This window comes from Nelumbo lutea, chromosome 8, assembly GCF_056320005.1.
Source record: "Nelumbo lutea isolate HS-2025 chromosome 8, American lotus-T2T, whole genome shotgun sequence".
Taxonomy (NCBI): domain Eukaryota; kingdom Viridiplantae; phylum Streptophyta; class Magnoliopsida; order Proteales; family Nelumbonaceae; genus Nelumbo; species Nelumbo lutea.
The window spans coordinates 27,285,336-27,309,560 of record NC_142691.1 but is presented as its reverse complement, the minus strand read 5'-3'; the positions used below and the strand labels follow the sequence as shown (position 1 = coordinate 27,309,560).

Here is a 24,225-nt window from a genome sequence, read left to right as displayed (position 1 = left end):
AAGTTTTCAACTATTATTGGAGGTTAAATTATTGTTATGTAAATTTTTAAATTTAATTTATTGTACTTTATGGATTTATTTTATTTTTAGTATAAATTTATTTTTAGTAATTATGTATTTTTGTTATGATTTATTGATTAATATTTATTAGAGATTACACTATTTTTTGTATAACTTAATATATTTTTGTATTTATTGTTTTTCATAATAAATTTATTTTTAGTAATTATTTATTTTTTTATAAATTTTTAATAATTATTAGAGATTAAACTATTGATTAGACTAATAATTTAGTTGAAGTGTTCACTAGTCAATTTGGTCCATCAATTCAGTTGTAGATTATATTACCTACAACCCGCTACAGATTTTGGGGCAAGCACGGATTATGAGGTTTACGAAGGCAGGTAGGGTCGAAAATTTACAAAATCCTCCCCAACCCACCCCGTTGCCATCCCTAGGTCATGGGTCACCAGTTTGACCATCTAGGTCAAATGGATTAGAATGTTCCATGTCAGCACTCTATATATTTAAATACACACATATATTTTTATCTATAAAAATATTAAAAATCATGATTTAAGGCCAAAAAGAGTTTTTTTTTATGAAAATAGTGTGGTAAGGCACCCATGACGCCTTGGAACGCATAAATTTCAAACATTTACCAAAAATAAAAAATTATCTCAATCAAACATCTGAATGCAAAGTTATGGTCTTCGAAAGTTTCCATATATATTATGTGTGCAATTGCAACCTAGTGACCGAGTCGAACAAGTCAATAATTGAATCATATAGGATCAGGCGATTTTTGTCCAAGTTAATGTTTTTTGACCGAAGGACATGTTTCAACAAGACCGGACCCAAAATCAAGGCTGAGTGATGATTCAAACCATTCAACTGGTCCGGTCAATATCAGGTTAAAAACACTGGTATCAGTTTGGGTTAGTTTTCAATTTAGTCAGTTAGCTCAAAAGATATAAACTTAAAAATTAAAAAAAATTACAACGATATTATCAAAAAGTAAATAGAAAAGTTTAAATTTACAATACAAAATATTTTAGACTAAGCAATATGAAAATTTTCCTACCTTCTTGTATTAAAAAATTATATTTTAAAATATATCTGTGCGTTGGTTCAATTTTAGCCGGTTTACAAATGGAAAAACCAAAACTAACCCAACCTGGTTGGGTTAGAAAATTGCTGAACTGAAGCCAATTGAAAATACTAGAAAGTTGACTAACTCAAATCTAAATGGATCGGGTTGATCAATTTGGTTGATTTCATCGATTACAAAAAAAAAAATTTAATAGTATATAAAATATAAATAATTATTAATTATTTAAAATTTTAAATATAAAATAATTATATATTCATATATTTCTATTATTTAATTTTCCTTTTGACAAAATCTATACATCGCATAGATCCCCGCTTGTATAATGGTAATTGACTAATTGAGGTGGTTGAGACACATCAGCTAGAGTGCAATTGCCCGACTTTAGAGAAAAATAACGGGTTACCAAGATGGAGGCCTAGAATTATGGGGAGCTCCCTACATATTATGGATATATTTGAGATGGTTTAAGAAGTGAAAAATGACCATTAGAGCTTTGGAGAGGGAAAAGCAAGATGCGGAACCAATGGTCATGGGTTTAAAAATTGTATTATTTATACGATTTCTTTAGCTTATATGATTCATGCGATTTAAGGCAATTCAATGGAAACATAACTCCCTGCCTTGTTAATAATTTGGTTCTTTTAAGTTTTTTAAAAGGCTTTTTATTTTAGAAAGAATTTATGCTGCTAGAAAGACATGATAGCATAAGGTACTTTGACTAATAAAACCCTCCCACGAATTTTGATAAATATCATCTGATTGGTTATAAATTTTATGATGCCAATTGATTGATTACAAGTTTTTTTAGTATTTCGTCTATCAGAATCATAGCTGAACCATTTATTTTGCACCATTATTACAATAAGATTTATTTAGATTATCAGGATTTGTTTCATAGAAATTTATTAGAAGTTTCCTTTTATAGTTTTTTTTCTTTTCATTATATGTAGGTCAGAGACTTATTATTTGTGATGTAACCGTTTCTGGTCACGTACCAATTTTTTGTGATGTATCAATTTTTTTTGGCTAAGTGCCTCGCCATTTGACCTGTTCCCAAGAAAGGATGGTGGAGCTCCCTGGTGGTGAGCTACATGGTGAGGAGCTCCCTGGTGGTGAGCTACCTGGTAACGAGCTCCCTGGTGGTGTGCAACCCGACTACCCTCCGCATGAGGTGATCTCTCCTTTGTAAGCGGCGGGAGCTGAAGGACCTGCGAGAACTCCATCTTTTCCTCCTCTTTGTAGGTGGGCGGGAGCTGAAGAACCTGCAAGAACTGAATCAGAGGACCCGGGGGTATTTTCCCGATGGGGACTCTCCGATGCCTAAGTTAGCATTCTGATTGTAGGGAGCTTGAAGAGAAATGAGAGAGCTAGAGAGCAGGGATTACCTCCATTTTTTCATTGTCTCCCCCTTGTCTTTGGGGGTCAGAGTCCTTATATAGTGGTGTCCTGTCAAATCAGGCGTAACAGCCTCTGTCAAGTCAGGCGTAACCGCCTCTGTCTCTCTGCCGCAGCCGTTACTGCCAGAGTTGAGGTGGCGGGTGCAGGCAGCTGCTGTAGAGTATGGCTTTGCCAGTCAAGGGACAGCTCTCAGGACTGGCAGGCACGGTGCCGCCTAGCGAGAGACATGGGCACAGGTCTCCGGATCTGTCAGGTACGGTTGTCAGGCAGGAGATCTTCCTACGATACGCCGAGCTGCCCCTAAGTGCCGAGCTACCTGTAAGTGCCAAGCTGCCTCTAAGTGGCGAACTCTTCATAAGACGCTAGGCTGCCTGCGGAGTGGCCAGAGCTGCTTGTGGCGAGCTGCCTATGCCAAGCTACCTGTAAGTGCCGAGCTGCCCCTAAGTGGCGAGCTCTTCGTAAGATGCCAAGTTGCCTGCGGAGTGCCAGTTGCTTGTGGTGAGCTATTTATGACGAGCTGCCCCTAGCTATACCTTGCGTACCAAATGGACCCTAAGTATTATATGATAGATGTGTCTAAATAATACAATTCCTTCTTATATACATTTAGGTTTTCATTGATATGTTTTACTTCGACAGAATTTCTAAAATAATAGAGCTAACATTTTGATATTTGTGATATGATTTGATTCAACATTCTCAATGATGTACCATGCCCATGCATGGGTTTCTAAGGACTTCAATTTGCATGCATCCTACATGTATAGAATTGGTAATGCTCTATGAAAACAAAACAGTTAATATTAGAAATAATAATTTGTGGCTAATTTAAATTAAAGATTATATATAGAATTTAAGGCTGATTGATACAGAGAAAGTAGTACATCATGGCCCAGCTCAGGGAAACCATACTTCTCTCCAAAAGCTCTGAATAGCAACCAACAGGAGAAACAAACAATCACCATCTGAATGAGATTGACATCTGGGCTTCACAACATTTGGAACAGAAACACGAGGGTGGAGCTTACAAGAAGCAAGAGTGGAAACACAGTGAGCCCAATCCGAGCTCCGGAATTTACACCGTCGCATGATAGTCCTTCCTTGCCTTCGCGACACTCACTGGCGAAGAGGCCAGGAGGATATTTGCCGTAGAGGTTGATGTAGCTGAACATGGTGGATGCACAGTCGTTGGTCATGTCGTTCAAATCATCTGCAAAGGGGCATGCGAATTCCTTTAGAGCTCCACAACAGAGTTTCGGGGGGTACTGGGGCCCTTTGCACTGGGTTGTGATTATCGAGTAGTTCAGGGACTCGAAGTTCACGGGGCAACCTGCAAAACCACCGGGGGAAGCACCATTATTACTTACACTGCCATTCATTTTAATCAGTGTTTTCGAAGATGATCGGATCGCCTGGCCTGGGAATTGTTCAGACAATCGGTTCTGTTTTACCCTTAACTTATTCTTTGGTAAAAAATCGTTGATTTGATCAATAATCTGTTAATTCGGATAATTGAATCATCGACCTATTTGACTCAGATAACAGTTTTTGACCTTTTTGTTTTTTAAATTAGAATGGGCCATCCTAAATGGTTGAATCACTGACCCAAAAGCCAATGACCAAAATGGTTACGATTCCTGATCAATTTCTAAAACATTGATTTTAATAGCCAAATAATGATTCCATTGTTGCAAAACTACAGTGTACAGTTACCAAGTAAAGGTGATGATGGGCCAGGCCAAGCTTTGCAGTTGTGATAAAGGTTATAGCCAGGGCCAGTTTAGAGCTGCACATTTTTAGACTTGAAAAATAAATCAAACTGAGCTTTGCACCTACGATAAGGGCTATATCTTGGGCCAAGGCCTCATTCTGATATAGAACTTTTCTGTATAAAATGTTAAATATATAATATATTTTATATAATCTCATATAATATATGTATAAAATATATAAAATGTTATATAAACCATATTTATTACATGCATCATGTTATAATATTTATATATAATATAAAGATGTATGTGTATGCGGGCTAGGCCTAAAGTATTGAGCCCAGAGTTGACCCAGAAAATTGAGGGCCTGATGTAGGCCTGGGCCCGGAATGGGCTTGAACACGAAACCTAGACACAAGTCATAAATTTCTGGGTTATTAATGAAAAAATAAATAAAACTACAGTTATCATTTTTCCTCCACTTCCACCTGGAACAAATGCTAGTCTTAAGCTGTGTTTGGTTTGAAGTAAAATGTAGAGAAAGGAAAAGAAAGAAAAATTTTTATAAACTTTGTATGAAATTTTCTATTATTTTCTTCTTTTCCCTACCTTTTCTTTCAAACCAAATATAGCCTTAAACATGCAAAATATTTAAATGTTTTATGCTTAAATAACAGCATTAATTGTCATACAATAGAACAAATTTCGACAGTATTGGAACAGTTCCAATACATTATTTAATAAAATTTCTGTATTTTCATCTCCAATTAATCAAGCTGACATGACATGGAACACCACAAATTTTCTTACAGCTATCGATTTTCCCTCATAAGTTACAATAAGCTTAATCATATTCTCTTTTGTTAATTCATTTATCATGTTTTTCAGATAAATTAAATAATTGATATTTTTATCCATAAAATTTCAAATTATTAGAAAGAATAATTTTATATCATTAATATTTGACAACTTCCCCAAGTATGAAAGTTATTTAATGCATAAAAACATAATTTACCATGACCGAAAAACAAACACAGGATTGTTGGCAAGCAAATAAACAGAATGAGGAGACTACTAAATAATCCATTGCACTCAAATCAAAAGGTCTTATGTTTCTGTACAGTTATCTTATTTATATATTAAGCAAAAAGTATGATACTACAAAAATGCCAAAATCTGGAAGAAAACGCTTGCATTTAAAATCGACCAGAGAGTGAACCGGTCAGGGGTCTGGTTATTGGGTTGAATGGTCTGATTGTTCAAACCGAATGATCAGCTTATTCTGATAAAAAATAAAAATAAATTAATAAAAATTTTAAAAAATAAAAAATGGGAATCGCCCGGTTCAGCGGTTTACTAACCAAAATCAATGATTTTTGGAGAAAATCCAGTTTTAGGAGAAAACAGAATCGATCACCTGACCAATTCCTGGTTTTTCTGGTCCAACTATCCAGTCCGGTCTAGTTTTGAAAATCATTATCCAAACTAACATAAAAGTTTCAAAAAAATAATCCATCCAAAGATATTACACTCTACTTTAGAAAAGAAACATAATCCCTATAATTAAATAGTCCAACAAAGCCACAAAAAAGGAATAATTCCATAATACTTTGCACCAGCAGTCTATGTCTCTATGACATAAGAGATATATATGCACTGTATTAAGCTAACATCTGCAGTTCTAAAATTGTTGTTCAAAATAACAAATCCTACAATCTATAATGCATGCATTTATTGGAGTTTCATGAGAAAAAAAAAAAAAAAACGAATTTGAGAATAAAAGAGAAAAGAAACAGACTTTTTTTCGCCTGAAGGAGGTTCCGACCGGTAGCTCCGTGGCATTCAAACACATCGTCTGCAAAGAATGTATTGAAATCGAATATCAGAAAACAGATAGAAACGGGAGATCAAAATCGATATGTATCTGAAGTCACCTGAAATGAAGCTCGAAGAAGAAACCAAGCCCGTCAAAAGGAAGAATAGAACCGCAGACAAGCAGCGATTCGGCGTCATTTTTAATTGTTCTCTTTTTGTTTCAAGAGATCTTTTGATCTCCCTTTTGACAGGGCTCTCGAAAAGATGCCTCCGTTTTGGGCAGGGGAAATAGAAGGTACAAGACAACGAGGGGAAATGTAGAGGAGTTTTGGAGGTGAACTTTTGAGAATATTTTTTCAACAGAAGAAAAGACGTGAAATCAGGAGACCCCATCGACCGAGTCCAATTCCAAAATTCTATGTGTATTAAGTTAGGAGAACTGTTTTTTTTTTTTTTCAATCATAGTGTTATTTATATCTATATACTAAAGCAATGTTGGAGATCTCCTCATCCCATCTAAATTTTCTCTTTCTTTTTGGATTTTTTAAATATAATTTCTATCTATCTTACTTCACAAAACAAATTCTCTCTCCTAAAAAGTTCACCTAAAACTAAGGGTGAGCAAAAAAAAACGAAAAATTGAACCAATCGAAAAAATCGATCGAAATCTAACCAAAATTGAACCAAAAAATTGGTTAACCAAACCGATCGGTTCAGTTTCAGTTATCTATTTAAAAAAACCAGCAGTTAACCAAACCAATCAATATATACACAGTAATATATATTTATATAATATTATATAATGTTATATATTATATTATATTATATTTTATGTTTTTTAGAAAATCGAATAAAAAAGTTCGGCAGTCTGAGAGTGTCAGACTACCAAACTGAGACTTTCAGGTTTCAGCCTTTCTCTTTGAAAGGCTAGCAGACTGGTAGCCAGACGGGCGAACACTGGCAAATGGGCAAACACTACCAAGGTAGTCTAAGTGTTTGACACCCGCCGCACCTTTCCCTTCTCTCTCTCTCTCTCTCTCTCTCTCTCTCTCTCTCTCTCTATCTCTATCTCTATCTCTATCTCTATCTCTATCTATCTATCTCTATCTCTATCTATCTATCTATCTATCTATATATATATATATATATATATATATATATATATATATATATATATATATATATCTGTCAGACTCACAACTCTCTTCTTCCCCAACGGATCGACAGCCTTTGGTGCTCCGCCCTCTGACCGAATCACTGACGGCTTCCAACAATCGAGTCACCGATGTCTGACACCCCAACCAACTATCTCACCTCACTCTCTTTTCTCTACTCATGATAGGAAATGTTAAAGGGAATGGAGACAAGGAACCCAATAGCGACGCGACCCAAGAGGAGTTGCAAGAAGAAGTGGAGGAAGAGGAGGTTGCAACAGCGATGCGACCTAAGAGACGCATAGCAGACTACTGGCTCACCTCACTGTCCAAGTACTGTGGCAGCTACCGATTCATGTGTCGCAAATTTTTCGACTGTCTCGGGATGGCCAACTTCGATGACACTGGCGATCCCTCCTGCTTCCACAACCTGGAGGCTCTACTACATTTGCTAGACGGGTTAGTGTTGCCTTTTCTCCTTTCCCTCGAGGCTCCTTTTTTTTTAATTTTGAGGGCATAAAAAAACCCAAAAAATGAACCGCAGTTAGACAGTCCACCGGATGGTTAACCGGTCAACTAGTCAACCGGTTGCATCGGTTCGGTCCAGAAAATCACCCCATGGTTCGGTTACCGAACCGTGAGCACCTCTACCTAAAACTTCCTCCTAAAACATCATCTAAACTATCTCACATCCCCAATAAAACCATCTTATGTTACTTCTAATTAAGGGTGCAACTATGCTACCAGCTGGAGCTCGGTATCACAAAAGTGGTAATCAATCAGGTGGCATTTATAAAAATTCACCCAGGGATTTTGATTGATCATAGCTCTTTTGGTACTGTCTTTTAAACACTATATATTTTTAACTCTCTCCATCTTTTAAACACATGCCATCAATTGTATTAAAATATTAATGTTTAAGTTAAAAGTTAAATATTAAAATAACATTAGTAAAAAATATAAAATAATAATTAGAGAAAATCAATAGATAAAAAAAGATAAATAATAAAAGTAAAGTAATAAATTAATAATAGCTACTAATTTATTATGAAATCTCATTATAATTATAAATAATTTTATAATCTTCTCAAGGTTCTAAATATCAATACAGGTCGATGGACGTATCGGCCTGTATCGGTGCCTTTTTTGTTTTTATTTATTTATTTCAAAACCGATTCAAAGGGGTCAATTTAAGTCCTGGCTACCCTCTGAACCATGGCTTGACTTGATACACCCCCTATAGGGCGTATCAGGAAGGCACCGGTATGGACTGATACGTAATGATATTTTGAACCATGACTCTTCTAATAACTATAAATAATTAATCTATTTAAATTATATTTAAAAATTATTAAAAAATAATATAATTAATTAACAAATAATAAAGTTAGTAAAAATTAGTAACAATAAATAAAACTAATTTTACTATTCAAATTATATTAGTTTAAATTAATTTTGATTTTTGAACTTTATTAATAAAAACCAAATTATTAAAAAAATAATAAATAAAAATCAAGAATCAAGAAACAATTAATTTAAGAAAATAAGCATCATTTGATTAACTAATTGAAATAAAAAAGGGATTTTATCATTTATAAACATCATCATTATTATCATTCTTTGACATAGCAAATAATCAAGGAATTGAAAAAATAATGAAGCAAGATTAATTAAGCAAATGTGAATATGTGACTCTTTGTAACTAATTAAGTAAAGAATTAAGCAAAAAAAATTAATTAAACAAAGAGTACTAGAATAAAGAATCTCTATAAAATAGTATTGAATCCCAAAACTTTTAGATGAACGCATACCAATTCAAAAGAAAAAACATGTTGGGCTCACAAAAATATCAATAGGAATTCACAAGGAAAAAACATAAATCATAAGAAAAAAACATAAACCAGATTCCAAAAGCAAAAACATGAAAACAATCAAATGGTATGATGAGTGTTGGGCTCACAAAAATCGTCGCCAATGGATTTTCCTTTGGTTGCCAATGATTACCACTACAAATTCCAGTAGTCGCTGCAATTTAGAAAGCAGAAACCACTTAGTCACCTACAGGCATTGCAAAACCGTTGTAAATGAATCCTCATCACTGTCGCCAATCACCATCAGTTGTTGTTGGTCATGGCTGCTGCAGGTTGTCAGGGTATGAGGGCTGAGAGCTGGGAAGGGTTAGAGTTAGAACGAAAATGACTTTCGTTCTAACCCTATCTCACAAATGAATTGGGGTTGGGGACACAGAAGTCTTTTTTTTATTTTTTTTGTTTTTTTAAATCAGCAAAATTCAAAATTATAAACATGTGAACCATTGCCCGAGTCGAACAATTTAGTGATTCGACTACCCAGGTCAGCACTACTTTGACTTTTTCAATGGGTTTTGGTGAATTAGCGGTTTACAGTATAATCGGGACCGAGGGCATGAATGGCTACCAGTTTTTCCGGTCTGGTCCAGTTTTGAAAACCATGGTTGTAAAGAAGATGGTTTAAGGGTGATTGAAAAGGTCAAATCTAGGTTGGGAAGATGGAAAGATCATTGTTTTCCTCATGTGGGTAAGACAATTTTTCTTAATAGTACAGTGTCTACTCTCCCTACATGCATCATGAGCACTAAACTTCTCGCATCATCCCATTGCCAGCAACTTACATCTATGGTCACTGATTTTTTGTGGGGTTTTTCTGATGAAAAAAAAAAAAAAAAGCATTTATATTTGCACAAGTGGGATGCTTTTATTAAACCCAATTTGTTAGGAGGTTTTGGGTTTTAAAGATTTCCATCGTCTCATTATTTCCCTCATCTCTAAATTATGTTGGACATTTTTGATTGAGCACTCACATCTATGGGTACAGGTTTTGGTGTTCAATTTCCAACAAAAAAAAAAAATTGGATTGTTTCTTCCCAAACCTCAAAGGACATACATTTGGTGGAGTATTCTTAAATGCAGGCCTTATTTAGAATGTGGTTGTCAATGGTGTATTGGCAACAGATGGACTATAGATGCCTTGGCTGATCCTTGGTTGCCAAAGCATAGGAGTCCTCTTGACTCCAATATATATTTTACTTCCTATTGGGATGCATGTACTTCAAGTTGCATATTTTATTGACCCTCACACAGGTTCTTGGTTACATGAGCAACTTTTACAATTTTTTGATCCCTCTACTATGCAAATTATAAAGATACTACCTCTACCAGTTAATGTGAAGAGATGGATGACAAATTGGTTTGGATACGTAACCCAATTAGCACAATCCCAATTGGAGGAGATTCGATGTTCTCTACCAAATACCTGTAATACTATTTCGGGGTGGAATGAATCGTCTCGATTTTGGCATAACCTACCCCCTCTGTTGAAAATTATCTTTGATGGTGCTTTTATCTTTTCTCATGGGAGATTAGGTGTGGTGATCCGTGATCACTCAGGGGCTTTTATTTATGGCAGATTTAGCTATCAATGTTCCTAAAGCTTCCCAGAAGAAATAGAAGCTAAAGCTGCTCATGCCGCTTTAACCTTTGCCTTGGAGTTTGGTTCTCACCCTCCTTGGCGGATTCACATGTTGATTGCATATTGCTAACTTCTTAATTATGAGAAAATTCTCTCATTGCTCAGTAAATTGGACAGCACGTACTAGTAATATGGCCACTCTTCTTTTTGGTAGGTAAGAGGGTCTCATTAAAAAACTCCCACAAATAGGGGATTAGAGAACACCCGCACCCCGGGTCAGGATCGTGGCCAGCTTATGGGCTAAAACATTACAATATCTCTTAACATAAACAAAACGAACAGCAGTGCAAGAAATTAGAGATTGGATATCAGACCACAATGCCCCTAAAGGAGAGAAAGGGATAGTGGCAGCATTGTTTAGAGCCGAAATTGCCTGGCTAGAATCAGATTTTATATAACTTGAGGGAAGTTGTTTGCCAAGGCAATTTCTGCACAAGCTAAAGGAATAGCCAATGTTTCTACACATAGGATAGAGGAATAGTGGCACAGGCTTCCTCAACTCCAGATGATTTCTCCTGAGTGAGATTGGGCAATACAGGACGGAGATGCCTTACCTGAGGTCGTATTAAAACTGGCGTCACAATTAATTTTCACCCAACCTATTGGTGGAGGGTTCCAGCACGAAGACTCAGACTGGACTAAAGCTGTTGAAGAAGCCAGGGTCAGAGCTGTCTGAAGAATCTCTGTTGAGAACCGAAAAGCTTTTAGGGCTGTTTGTCTTGGGCAAGGCTGGATCCCCTTGAAGATGAGATTGTTGCAGGCTGTCCAGATTTTCCAACAAGTTATAACTACTTCAATAATCCATCTAGTAGAGAGGGATCGATCATTTTCCTCTAGGCAGAACAACTCCATCAACCAGTAATATGGCCACTAATATTTTATCCAAACATGCCCTCACTATTAACCACATGCATACGTAGTCTGTTTGCATCTCTTTCACATTCTACTATCTTACATGATTGTAATCCCGAGCAGTTGAACTAATATATTCGGTTATGAAGATAAAATGCACTTGTCATGTCAGCATTTCCCTCCTTTTTTTTTGCAATTTCTTTCTCTTAAAAGGTTGCAACTGGTCTTTTTAGGATAATTTGTATATTTTATTTTTTCTTTCAATTTTAAAAATTAACATTAAGATAGAAAAGTTTAGGGTTGCTCAGGAACCTCTTATGGAGTCTTTCTTGGTAAAACACATTCTTCCCTCCGTAAGTATCCCGTTTTATTCATTGAATTGGGTCTATTGGTAAACTGCCAACACCCTTCCTTCAAAAAAGAAAATGAAAAAAACAAGAAAAAAAGAAAGAAAAAGAACCTAGAATTTAATAATCATAGAATAGAACAATTCTCTCTCTCTCCTACAACAACTAACAATCAATATTTCTCTCTTACATGTCTCCTTGTCTTCATCTTATGACAATCACCCACCTTGAAAAAATAATTCACTCTGGTACTCTGTATGAAAGGAAAGCAAAGATGGCTCGCCATTTTGGTCAGGCTCGGGCTAGTCGATACTTCAATCCAAGCCCTTCCCCGCAACCCAAAACCTTAGTCCAAAAGCTCGGGTTGGACTCCAATTTCACATGCCCAAGTTGACACCCCTAATGTCATAAGACTCCTTTTGCCTTAGTTTTTCTTAAAAAAGCTCATGCTTTGCAGGAGTCCTGAATAGTACTGGATTCTAAAATGCAATGGTTGAGACATCAGACTCTTCAAATTGCTTTCCAATCCCTTCAGAATTTTGTGTTTTTTTTTTTTTTTGAATTTTTAAAACCAAAAAATAAATATGGGGCTATTTAATTCAGTTAAGAAACTGAATGTAACACACGCAATTTTTCTACACCAGCCCATACCAGTTCATAACTAAGTTAAAAGAAAATGAAAGAATATACTTTCAGTGTAGCAAGAGAATGAAATTCTATAAAGTACTCTTCAACTAAGAAAATTCTTTTCTGCTAGAAAGGCATAATATCGAATGGGCTTTGACGAATAAAAACCCCCAGTCAATTTGATAAAAACTCACTTGATTGGTTATTATTTTTATGACACCATTTGATTGGTTACAAGTTTTTTCTGGATACCAGTTTTCTGATTAATTATCACCTTAATTGTTTATCCAAAAAGTGATAACGAAGTGAGAGTTCTGCCACTCTGGTGAGTGAGAGGGATGTCCAAAATTTAAGAACAAAAAAACAAGAATGGATTCAATAGATGGATCATCAGTACTTGTATGAAGGGACTACGGTTACTATGGTCATCAGAACAATGGAGTTGAACGAATGGAATGTGAACTTCTGCCTAACCATAACAAAAGACAAAACAGTTGTGAGGAGTGAAGACCAGTTGGTTGGAAGCAACCAAAGAATATGGAGAAGAGGTTAATTAGAATAAGCACTTATTTTAGGTCAGGATCACACCAATAAGCATTTATTTGTGTTTGGAAACTAAATGCCTATTCCTAAAAATAAGAATTTATTCAAGTTCATATTTTGAGCTTATTTTTAGGTACATATTATTTGGACCATGTTGGTCTGCCAAATCATTTTTAAAATACCTATATTACCCTTGTTTGATATAAGTGCTTTTTTACTAAATACTCGTGAACTCTTATTAAGATTAACACTTATTTATTAAATAAGCACTTTCAAACAAGCCCTTACTCCTACCATGGACAAATAACAAATTACATCAGCAGCTGACCTCCAGTGTTTCAGATGGCCACAAAGGTGCAATATTTGCTTATTTTTTTTGTACTGTACATATTTATATTTATACTCCTTCCAAACTGACCCTATAAAGAAAATAACTAAAAATTACAATAGAGTTTGTTACAGAAGGTAGATAGTCAAGAAGATGATGCCATCATCCTTCACGACGAGCCTTCAGAAGAGCTTTATACATAGCCATTTATCTGTCACTCCATCTGAAGAAAAAACGTCGCCCACACTAACCCAGATAAGAAAGATCATTATAATAACAAACTAGCGGAGAGGCCCTGCTTCGCAGGGGCTGGAATCAAACCTTTGACCGATCCAGTCCTTAGTAAAAAATTATTGAATCGGCCAATGATCCATTGACCTAAGCAGTCGAACCATTGACTCATTGACCAGTTCAATGGTTTTTGACCATTTTTTATTTTTTTTTAATCGAAAACCATCCAGGCAACCGGTTTTGTTTTATCCTAATCTTGGTCCCTAGCCAAAAATCATTGAGACGGTCAATAACCCATTGATCCGGGTGGTTGAACCATTGACCCGTTCAATGGTTTTTGGTCATTTTTTAGTTTTTTAATTTTTATTTTCAGAATGGGCCATCCGTTCGAACTGAATAGTCTAACCGTTGACCCGAAAATCGGTGGCCATAACAATTCCATTTTCAGGTTGTATGAGTCACACGCTCAAATGACATAACAAGTATGGTACTGTTTAATGGACCTCACACACTCAACTTTTTGTCTGTAATTTTTGTTGTCAGAATGGGTTGTCCATTTTTTTTTAATTGGGAACCGTCCAGTCCCTAACCAAAAACCGTTGAATCAGTCAACGACCCATTGACTTAAGTGGTCGAATCATCAACTTGTTGACCCGTTCAATGGTTTTTGGCTATTTTTTTCTATTTTTTTAATTTTTGTTGTCAGAATGGGTCGTCCATTCGAACTAGACAGTCAAATCGTCGACCCAAAAACTGGTGGCCAGAACGATTCCATTTTCATGTCGTATGAGTCACACGCTCGAATAACATAACATGTATGATACTGATCAACGGACCTCACACACTCAATATTTTGTATGTAATTTTTATTGTTAGAATGGGTCATCCATTCGAACCGGACGATTGAACCATCGACCTGAAAACCGGTGACCAGAACGGTTCTGTAAATTTTTTCTTATAATTTTTTATTGTCAAAACGGGCCGCCCATTTGAACTGAACAATCAAATTGTCGATCCAAAAACCGGTGGCCAGAATGGTTCCATTTTTTGGTCGTATGAGTCACACACTCAAATGGCATAACACGTGTGATACAACTTAATGGACCTCACAAACTCAATTTTTTGCCTATAATTTTTGTTGTTAGAACGGATTGTCCATTCAAACCGGATGAATAAACCATCGACACGAAAACCGGTGGCCATAATGGTTTTGTAATTTTTTGCTTGTAATTTTGTTGCCAGAATGAGCCATCTGTTCGAACCTGATGGTCAAACCATCGGTTGTTAGAATGTTATTAACAACATTTATCAATAATAGTAAGTAACTATACTATTTAATTAAGTAATCATTAATGATAGTTTTAATAATATTACTTAGTTATTTTTAATATAATAGTAATTATTAAATTTATGAATATGATTTATTAACAATACCCATTAAATTAATAATTACCAAAATTAAATTAAAATTAACAATATTTAGTAGTAATAGTCAATAATTATAATATTTTATTAAATAATCAATAAGAATACTTTTAATAACATTTTAAATTATTTTTAGTATAACAATAATTACTAAATTTATTAACAGTATTTATAATTTTAATTTAAAGTAAAATTAAAGTAAATATCTTTTTATTAACAATATTTATAATAACAGTAATTATTAATTACAATCACTAATTATATATTTATTAAATTACTATAATAATCAATAATTATTAAAGCCAGGTTACTAAATTTATTAATAGTATTTTTTAATAACAATATTTATAATTTTAATTTAAAGTAAAATTGAAATAAATATCTAATTATTAACAATATATAACAGTAATTATTAATTATAATCACTAATTATATTAATTACTGTAATAATCAATAATTATTATTATCTATAAGAAATGGGTGCCCACACGTGGGATCTACTCGTATGAATAGATTCCATATCCTGGATGCAAAGAGCACCCATTTCCTTTATATATATATATATATATATATATATATATATAAGATTAAACCATAAAGCTTATATTAGAAGAGATAGTTGTGTTTGGTTGTTCTGGGAATCATAACAGATTGATCATTCAGTTCAATGGATTTTACGGTTGACAGAAATCCCATACACAACGATTCCCAGAACCATTCCCACCATATGTTACACTGCATTTGATCAACTGTCTGATCATATTTTGGGGGAACTGAGCAATTAATTCCCATAAAATGTGAAAGGGTAGCTTGAATAATGGACTGAATTTGTCTTCCTACTACCGAAAGAGCAGAAGCTTTGCAATGACTGAGTTTAGTTTCAAAATTAATTATATTTCTGTTCCAACACAAAGAATTCCCAAATACTAGGTTTGGGATCATGATTTCCCATATGTAATTCTCTTAGGACCTATTTGGTTCGTAAGAATAAAGGTCTGGAATCAGAATCAAAATGGTCATTTCAATTCAACTGTTTTGTTAGACGAAATCAGAATCTCATTCCTATTCTTGGTGGAATGATATTGCCCATATGAGGGAATGGTTATTCTCTCTACCTCGGGAATGAAATCCCATCCAAACTAGTTTCAATTCCCATTCCAATCTCTTTTAGACCAAACAGTCTATAGGGATAGATCATTCCAATTCCAACTCCAATTCTAATTGCAAACCAAACAGACCCTTAAACATGCGCTTATGGCAGGACGGGTATTTCTACTGAATAAAATTCCAGATTTCTAATAGTCAATTGGATAAAGATTCCCCAAAGTTACATAGACACCTTATGTATGCAATGCAATGTCATTCATGCACCTTATAACAATCTAGTGTAACCTGAAACAACAAAGTGTGGGATACCTTATAATAGTTAAGCTCATGGGCAGATTGGAAATTTCGCATCTATATGCTTGTAAAGTGTATCTTCATACGTCTCTTAAAAGTATATTTCCAATACATCTTACCTTTTCGATACTTTGAACATTGATTGGAATATTATTTGCATGAGCACATTTGTGTTGGATATTGAGCAATGTTAAAAATCAATCATGGTTCACTTGCTTTTGTAGGAAAAAAGGGAAATTTATGGTCTTACTTACACTCAAAGTTTTGTTACTTTTTCTGGTTTTCTAAATGTTGTCTCAAACTCCACCTATGCTACACCGAAGGTTCAAAGCATTAACAAGTATTGGGCCATATCGGTCAATACGTATCGTATCAGGAGCTTCCTGGTACGCCCCTACAGAGGATGTATCGGGGTTTTGACCGGTTCAAAGGGTGGACGAACCCTTAAACCAGCCCCTATGAACCATACTTAAAAAAAATAATAAAAAAAAAAAGTTATCGATACTGCCCAATATGCCTCTATGGGCATATTAGGCATATCAATATTTTGAACCTTGTCTACAACCCCCCCCTTGAATTATGGTGATTCCCCCACCTACCACACACATATGGGTGGATTTAAGCCTCGCCAATAAACCATCAAGCTCAAGCTCAAACTCGAGGATTTGAGTTTGATTTTGACTCAAGTCAAAAGCTCACAAGTTCAAGCTCGATTGTGAACCAAAGGCTCACAAAACAGGCCACTTGTTCGAACTAAACGATCGAACTGTCAACCTAGGAACCAATGGCCAAAATAGTTTCGATTCTGGGTCATTTTTTAAAACATTGATTTTTGTTATGTACAGGGATGCAAATGGATCGGATTGAATTTGAATTAGGGTATATTCGAATCCGATCATACACTGTTTATTATAGTCCAATCCAATTTGAAGATTCGACCGGATCTAAATTCAAATCTGATCGGGAAGTTAGATCTTCGGATCTGATTTGATCCGATCCTATTTATTTTCTTTAAAAATTAATAAATTATTAAAAGAAAAAATATACCAATTTAAATAAAAAAACAAAAAATACAAGTAGTTTTTAATTATTTCATCATACATATACATGTTTTTTATAAAAAGTAAATAATATAACAAATTTACAAAAATACAATATAAATAATATATTTATAAATAAATAACACGCATATATGTATTATATGTATATTTATATAAATAACTATATATAATACATATGTATTATATGTATAGGGGGTGTTCCAAATCCAATCCTAAGATCCGAATATAGGTGATCTAAATTCGACCAAATAGGATCGAAACTCATATTGGATCATGATCCGATATTTTTGCACCCCTAATTATGTATATTATTACAAAATAAAATATTATTTCTTTCATGTTATATAATATTTAATGTTATGTACATTTTTGAATTCAACATGTGTATACTTTATTGAATTTTAATTAAATATGTATATATTTTATTAGTTATCTTTTTCATATAAAATTAGTACTCTTGGCAACCTAATTTTTTTTATTTCTATAAAATAAAATATTATTTTTCCTTATTAACACCCAAAAATCCAAGGCCCATCCAAGTGATCCAACATTCAATCATTCAATCCGATCATTCTGAATTTGAATGTTGTATTTATATAATTAGATCGGATTCAAATTTAACCCCATTCGTATCTAATTAAATTGTAATATTTATTAATTTGAATATATAAATTTTATATAATTATATTTAAAATTATGAAAATATACTATATTATATTATATTATAATATGAATTTATATATAATAAATTTAGCATGTTATATTTACATTAATTTATTATATATAAAAGTTAAAAAATAATTAATTTTTTTAATTTTCTCATACTTTAAAATTTTAAAGCAAATATGCATATTATAGGTGAGATGCATGGTGTGGAATCAAAACACATGATAAGTACTGAAATGCATCACACCTAGAACGCCGGCAAGGTGTAGTGTGGTTCAATCCACGGTTTAGAACAACTATCTTATTAGGGTGTGAATGTGTGATGTGTTCTCATCCACGTTTTAAAACACCCCATTAATCATTGCTCATGAGGCAAGTTTGATTAACACCAACTTCAAAAATGATTAAATTTATAAGTTTTCATAAAATCCAAAAATGTTAGGGAGAATGACAATTCGGCCCAGGGTCAGAATTTGTAGGCCTAAAATACTGTTGGGATAGGTGCCAGCTCGGAATTGATGACAATTCACGGGCGGGCATTGGTGCATAGAGTGGGTTGTTGACATTATAAATATTTATAGCTTTTGCAATAGAAATCAAAAATCTGCATTGAGCCTGTCCGTACTTCTCCGAAAATATTATGGGTTATGGGCAGATATTAGAGGGGATCGTAATCATCGTATCTTCTATTTTACCGTCCTCCCATTCAAGTGTTTTCACGTCACCACACTGCTGTTTATATACTTGAAACAAGACAATGATCATCAAACTGCCTGTGGTAATCGTAAATAGTTGCACCATCTCATGCGAGCAAAATAAAAGCTTAGAAGAAACACAGTACTATTGGGCTGAATTTTTGCTTATAATATGTTTGTTGGATTTACTATAGTCACTCCCCACTTCCCACACTACCATGATACCAACCTATGCATGGTGCGTAACACTGGTTACTGCTAGTTAACAAACGAAGGATTGGAATTTATGTTTCTTGACTATCAGGATACTAAATTAAAAGAGACAACTTTATATGACATGGCTTTCTTATAGTTATTTTCCCCTTTCAAAGGGCAATAAATCCAGTGGGGTTGGAGGAGTGGTTGTTGGGAACTAGTATGGGAACATCCCGTTAATAAGCAACTTCTCAAAAAAAAAAAAAAAAAAAAACACCCAGAACCAAAAAATGAAGACCACCTGCAAAAACAAAACAGAAATTTAACATTAAAGAAATGCTGCACTATACTGTGGGCCTGTGGCAAAGAAAACAAGTGATCTGGAACCATAATATCAGCTAGCTAGTTCAAGAAACCCATGCCTTGTATCCAGGCTGCAGCATTTATATATTCTTTCTCAGAATATAGAAGCAGGGCCTTACCAACTACATGTGAAGTATACTGTGTTCCAGATCCCATGCCACAGAAGGATAGATATATCAGCAAAAAGTGTGCCTTCTGTCCTGTTCACTGTATACCATGCAGAGTTAGAAAACGTTTGGAATACCAAAGAAGAGATGGTTATTATAGCAATACAATAATATCGAAGATTTGGTCTTAAGTTAGAATTAGAACTCTGCAAATTCTGTATGCTAAAAGAAATTGCAAATGTGAAACTGCAGCAGATGTAAAATTAAACCCACTGGACAGACATTCTCAGGAGAAACTGTTGTAACTGGTTCACAATCTATATTGAATTTATCAGTCCAAAGTACTTAAAAGGTGAGCAACACCTATTTTATAGAACCTACCCACACGAAGTGCAAGTCCTACCCATTAATCAATAATCTAGGATATCCTAATTTTAATTTAAAATATAGTGCCTTCAAAGTGAAAATGCCATAAAGAAAATAAATGGAGTTGTCTGGACAAGTTAGGTTCACCTGGTCATTGAGACTACCCCACATGTAAGTTCTACCAATGTTAGTCTTATCTCTTATGCCTCAGTTAATGGATAACAAACAAGCATGTAAATTTGGCCTATTAAGGATGCTAAGCAATGAAAGATATACAAGGAGGAAATGTGATCGTTAAAGAGATAACCAGTGGGATCAAAAGAATAATATGGTGATGCCCCAGATAAGAAAGAATTTCATGTGGACATATACAGGTTGTGAAATCTGGGAACAAGCTAAGGCAACTTATACTGAAGTCTGAACAGAGACGCTGCACAAATTTCTTAACTTCAAGCTGAGTCATCTGCATATTACTCAACTCTTACCTCTGTCTAGAAGGAGCTAGGCCATTATCAAAGCATTGATTGGAAGAGTGATGAAAATGCTAAAGCTTCATATATGAGCCCCTTCGTTAAGTAGTGAACTTCCCTCAGTTCAGCTGTATGCTCCAGTCCAGTTTGAGAACAAAAGGAGCTTGATCAATTCTTCTAAAGGGGGTCAGACAATTGCTTTAGCTGGAGGTAGTTTTGGAGCAAAGAAAAGCGGATCTATGAAAGATGATGATAAGTATAAACTATGGTGTACACATTGCCACATGATAAGGACACTTGTTGAGAGTTAACTGGGAAGCATAAATGGGCAGCTAAGAATCAAGATTCTACTAAGAAACCTACTCAGAAGAAGTATATTTTAACAAATGTGGCCTCTCAAGAATCCAAGAATAATAGCTTGACTATTGGTATTTCCCAATAGCATCCGTCTAGTTCTAACTCTAAGGAGGATATTATTAACTCTTTCTGTGATCACCTAGACCTGTATGGTAAGACTCTTCAACAAATAAATAACATGGTTCCTACACCTACCTCCTTTGCATCTACATCAGGTAAAAGTTTTGCATTTCATGTGTCTACCCCAGCTCCTGACTCCCCTTGGATTATTGACTCAGGGACCTCTACCCACCCATATGACAGGTAAGTCTAACTTCTTCCATCTTATACTCTCCTCTCTAGTAGGGATAAAGTGCGATCGGCATATGGATATTTTTCCACCATTGTTGGTCAACGATCTATCTCCCTTCCCTAGGGTCAATCAAATGAGTTGAGTTCATTTGTGGCATACTAGGTCACTTCTCATTTGAGTCTCTAAAATTTTAATTTCCAGGTTATATAAATCTGTTTGTCACAGATTTGAAATGTTACACATGTCTATTAAGTAAGCATATAGAACAACTTTTCCTCCAAGAAATAAAAGATCCATTTTGCCTATCCACATTCTGTGTTATTTGGGAGCCTGTGACTATACCTACTAAATGTGGGCATAAATACTTTATTAGTTTTGTTGACGACTATCAAAGGTATACGTGGAGATAATGCCAAAGAATACTTCAGCCGTGATCTCCCTGATTTCTTTCCTTCTAGCAGGTCTCTTCATTAAAGCTCTAGTGCTAGAACACCACAACAAAATAACCAACATCTTGTTGAAGTTGCTCATAGTATGATGCTACATATGAATGTCACAAAGTGGTTTTGGGTTGATGTCTGATTTCCTCTAATTTTTAGGCAACAAACTCTAGGAAGATCAAACGAGATTGACACCTTCATTGAAAATCCCAAAAAATCATGCAGCAACACTGGAAATGATTAGCTTCTTCAACCATTCATAATTTGTTTTATAAACAGAACTAATTTATTAAGGAAAAGAAAGAAAAAACAGGTACCCAAAGGAAATGATAAAATTACAACAAAGTCCAAAACATTTGATTCTTTCCCATCCGTTCTTTGGCAAATGCATTTGAAAAAGAGTTAGCACACCTTTTGGCCAACTGCAACCTCACTTCCATATCCTGAGTCATCTACTTAAAACTTTTTCTTTCATTTATGCAACTCTACACGCCATCATCCTCCTTTTCTAGCCAGCCTATTACCAGTTTTGAATCTCCATCAATTCAATGACCAATCCACTAATGTTTAGCTCCTTAGCCCTTTTTGCACCTTCTAGAACAGCCATAATTTCAGCCTGGAGGACCCCAATTGGGCCTGAAATGACAAGTGACCTAGAATATTCTAGAAGGCCTTATCAGAATGTCTGAACTGTCAAGACCGTAGGGAGGATATTTTCCTAAGGTCAAGTACTAACATGCCGGGGGCCGTTAAAGAGGAATATTCTTGTAACCACCAAATGATTTGCTTTTGTCTTCGGAACCAAATGGAAGAGCCAGAGCGCTCAGAGGAGGTTTCAGACCTAATGACCCCGGACGAAGAATTAGACCAATTAACAAGACTGGGGGCCCTTGGCATTTCACTATAAGCCCTCACAGGGCTTGAGTCGTTCCAAACTACCAAGGGTTGAAGGAGAATTATTAGGCCAAACCCTGACTATCCTCATTGACAATGGTAGTTCGTTAAACTTCATCAACAAGGACCTAGCTCAACGGATGGAGTTGGTCATTTATGATGGGCCCACATTCAAGGTTCATGTTGCGGATGGGAACAGGCTGCCGTGTGAAGGGATGTGTAAAAGGATGCCAATACGAATCCAAGACCAAATTCACATTGTATCCTATACCCATTTTCCTTCACTGGGGCTGATGTTTTAGGGGTGGCTTGGCTGCGGCAGTTGGGCCCAGTTCTATGTGACTGGGCCAAGATGACCATGGAGTTAAACAAAGATGACCAATTGAAGAAGTTAGTGAGCCACAGAATAGGCCCAACAGGCCCGGAGGCCCTGGGTGCCTTGACTTTTCACAAAAGTCAAGCATAACTACCTCACATCAACTTTCCCAAATGAAAGTTTTTATACTTTATCTATTCAATGTGCTTGGTGCAGTCATGCAAACAGGATTGTGAGCATTGCAAATGACAAACTTGTCATCAAAATATTCCCATTGTCTTGAGCTTCTGTCTTTATTCTTCTGTGTAGTTAAGGCTTTCTAAGTCATTTTACGCCTTATATGGGGCTTGGCCATGGGTTCTATAGTGGTGGGAGTGAACTACAGTTAGTTTACATTAAGTCTTTTTTGTACATGGTTTCTGGTAATTTCATATAAATTGGGCCAACCAAACAGGTAACGAAATGAATTAAATATCAATTGGCATTGTGGAGCCTGGGCTTGTTTCGCCTCTTAAACCCCAGAAGTTCTAATAGTTCTTCACTATCCTTTTTCTCATTTCTCTCTTGTTTACTGTTTATTCAATAGACATCTAATGTCACTAGAGTTTGCATGGTGGTTCCTCCAAGGTTTACAATTTTTATTTAAAGGAATATTTTAATGCTATAAAATTTCAACCTGATGGAAGCATTACAAATAATAAAACCTCACCGTGGACTTGCAGAAAATGATAGTGTAAAACTAACCATATATAATGAGCAATGCAAGATCAAAAAAGACGGTGCATATGCAGCCATATAGGATACAATGACAAGAAAAGGCAAACAACTTTTTCATCTAAATTATATAATTATCAAAAATTCGAAATCCCACTGATAGATAATGGGAAATTTCTTCGGACATGTCAGAAAATTTTGCAGATATGGCAACCACAAGTTCCACATTGTCTATCTGAGCTTAGAATTCATTGACTTCCAAATAATTAAATTATTTCAACTTTCATAATTTATAATAGGAAATACCGATAAAGATGAAAATAGAGTGAGTTCCACCAAGTCAGGAAAGATTTTCTTTATTTAGTCTCTTATAAAACTAACCCACCCAATTACATTCTACCTACAATCTATGCTGACCCTTCTCAAATGAAACCTAGTTTTTACAAATCCTGAAACTCATTATGTCTAACTGTGCTCACTTCCAGTACCAGATCAGCATGGTTGTCAAGGGATCACCTAGGCACCCTTGGTTGGGTGCATGGCCTGACCACCTTGACTTATAGAAACAAGACACATTTAGACAAAAAGCACCCCCAGTAGGCAGTAGGCAACAAAAACCACAAGCCAGGCCCTTTATTATATACTATATCAATCATCTATGCTTTGTTTTGAAGTTTTGCTATTGGGATTTAAAAGATCCAAGGGATTTTAGAAGAGAAAAAAGAAAGGGATTTTAAAAGATCCAAGGGAGTTTTCTTTTTCTTTTGTTTTTCTATTCTCTCTCTCTCTCTAATGTTAAATGAAACAGCAGCTCCACCCTTGTTCCTTCCCTATT

General features: G+C 35.1%; 2 protein-coding genes across 10 annotated transcripts in view; both read right to left on the bottom strand.

Moving 5' to 3' along the window:
- Positions 1–3,315: 3,315 nt before the first annotated feature.
- On the bottom strand, positions 3,316–6,431 carry LOC148843578 (GPI-anchored protein LLG1-like). The gene is made up of 3 exons (XM_088959750.1): positions 6,159–6,431; positions 6,023–6,079; positions 3,316–3,842 (listed from the first exon to the last, which is right to left on the bottom strand). Exons 1-3 carry the CDS (start codon positions 6,235–6,237, stop codon positions 3,502–3,504), a joined length of 477 nt encoding a protein of 158 aa, XP_088815876.1. The 5' UTR covers positions 6,238–6,431; the 3' UTR covers positions 3,316–3,501.
- Positions 6,432–19,004: 12,573 nt separating this feature from the next.
- Positions 19,005–24,225, bottom strand: part of UBP26 (ubiquitin-specific protease 26) — a 64,646-nt gene continuing 59,425 nt past the window's right edge. For all 9 annotated transcript variants that reach the window (XM_088958231.1, XM_088958232.1, XM_088958226.1 and 6 more), the window contains 2 exons: positions 19,554–19,641; positions 19,005–19,372 (listed from right to left, as the gene is read on the bottom strand). Coding sequence is in view for 1 of the 9 variants with exons in the window: in XM_088958229.1 (XP_088814355.1) it covers positions 19,639–19,641 (3 nt within the window). In the remaining 8 variants the exon portion in view is untranslated. The remainder of the gene's footprint in view (positions 19,373–19,553; positions 19,642–24,225) is intronic.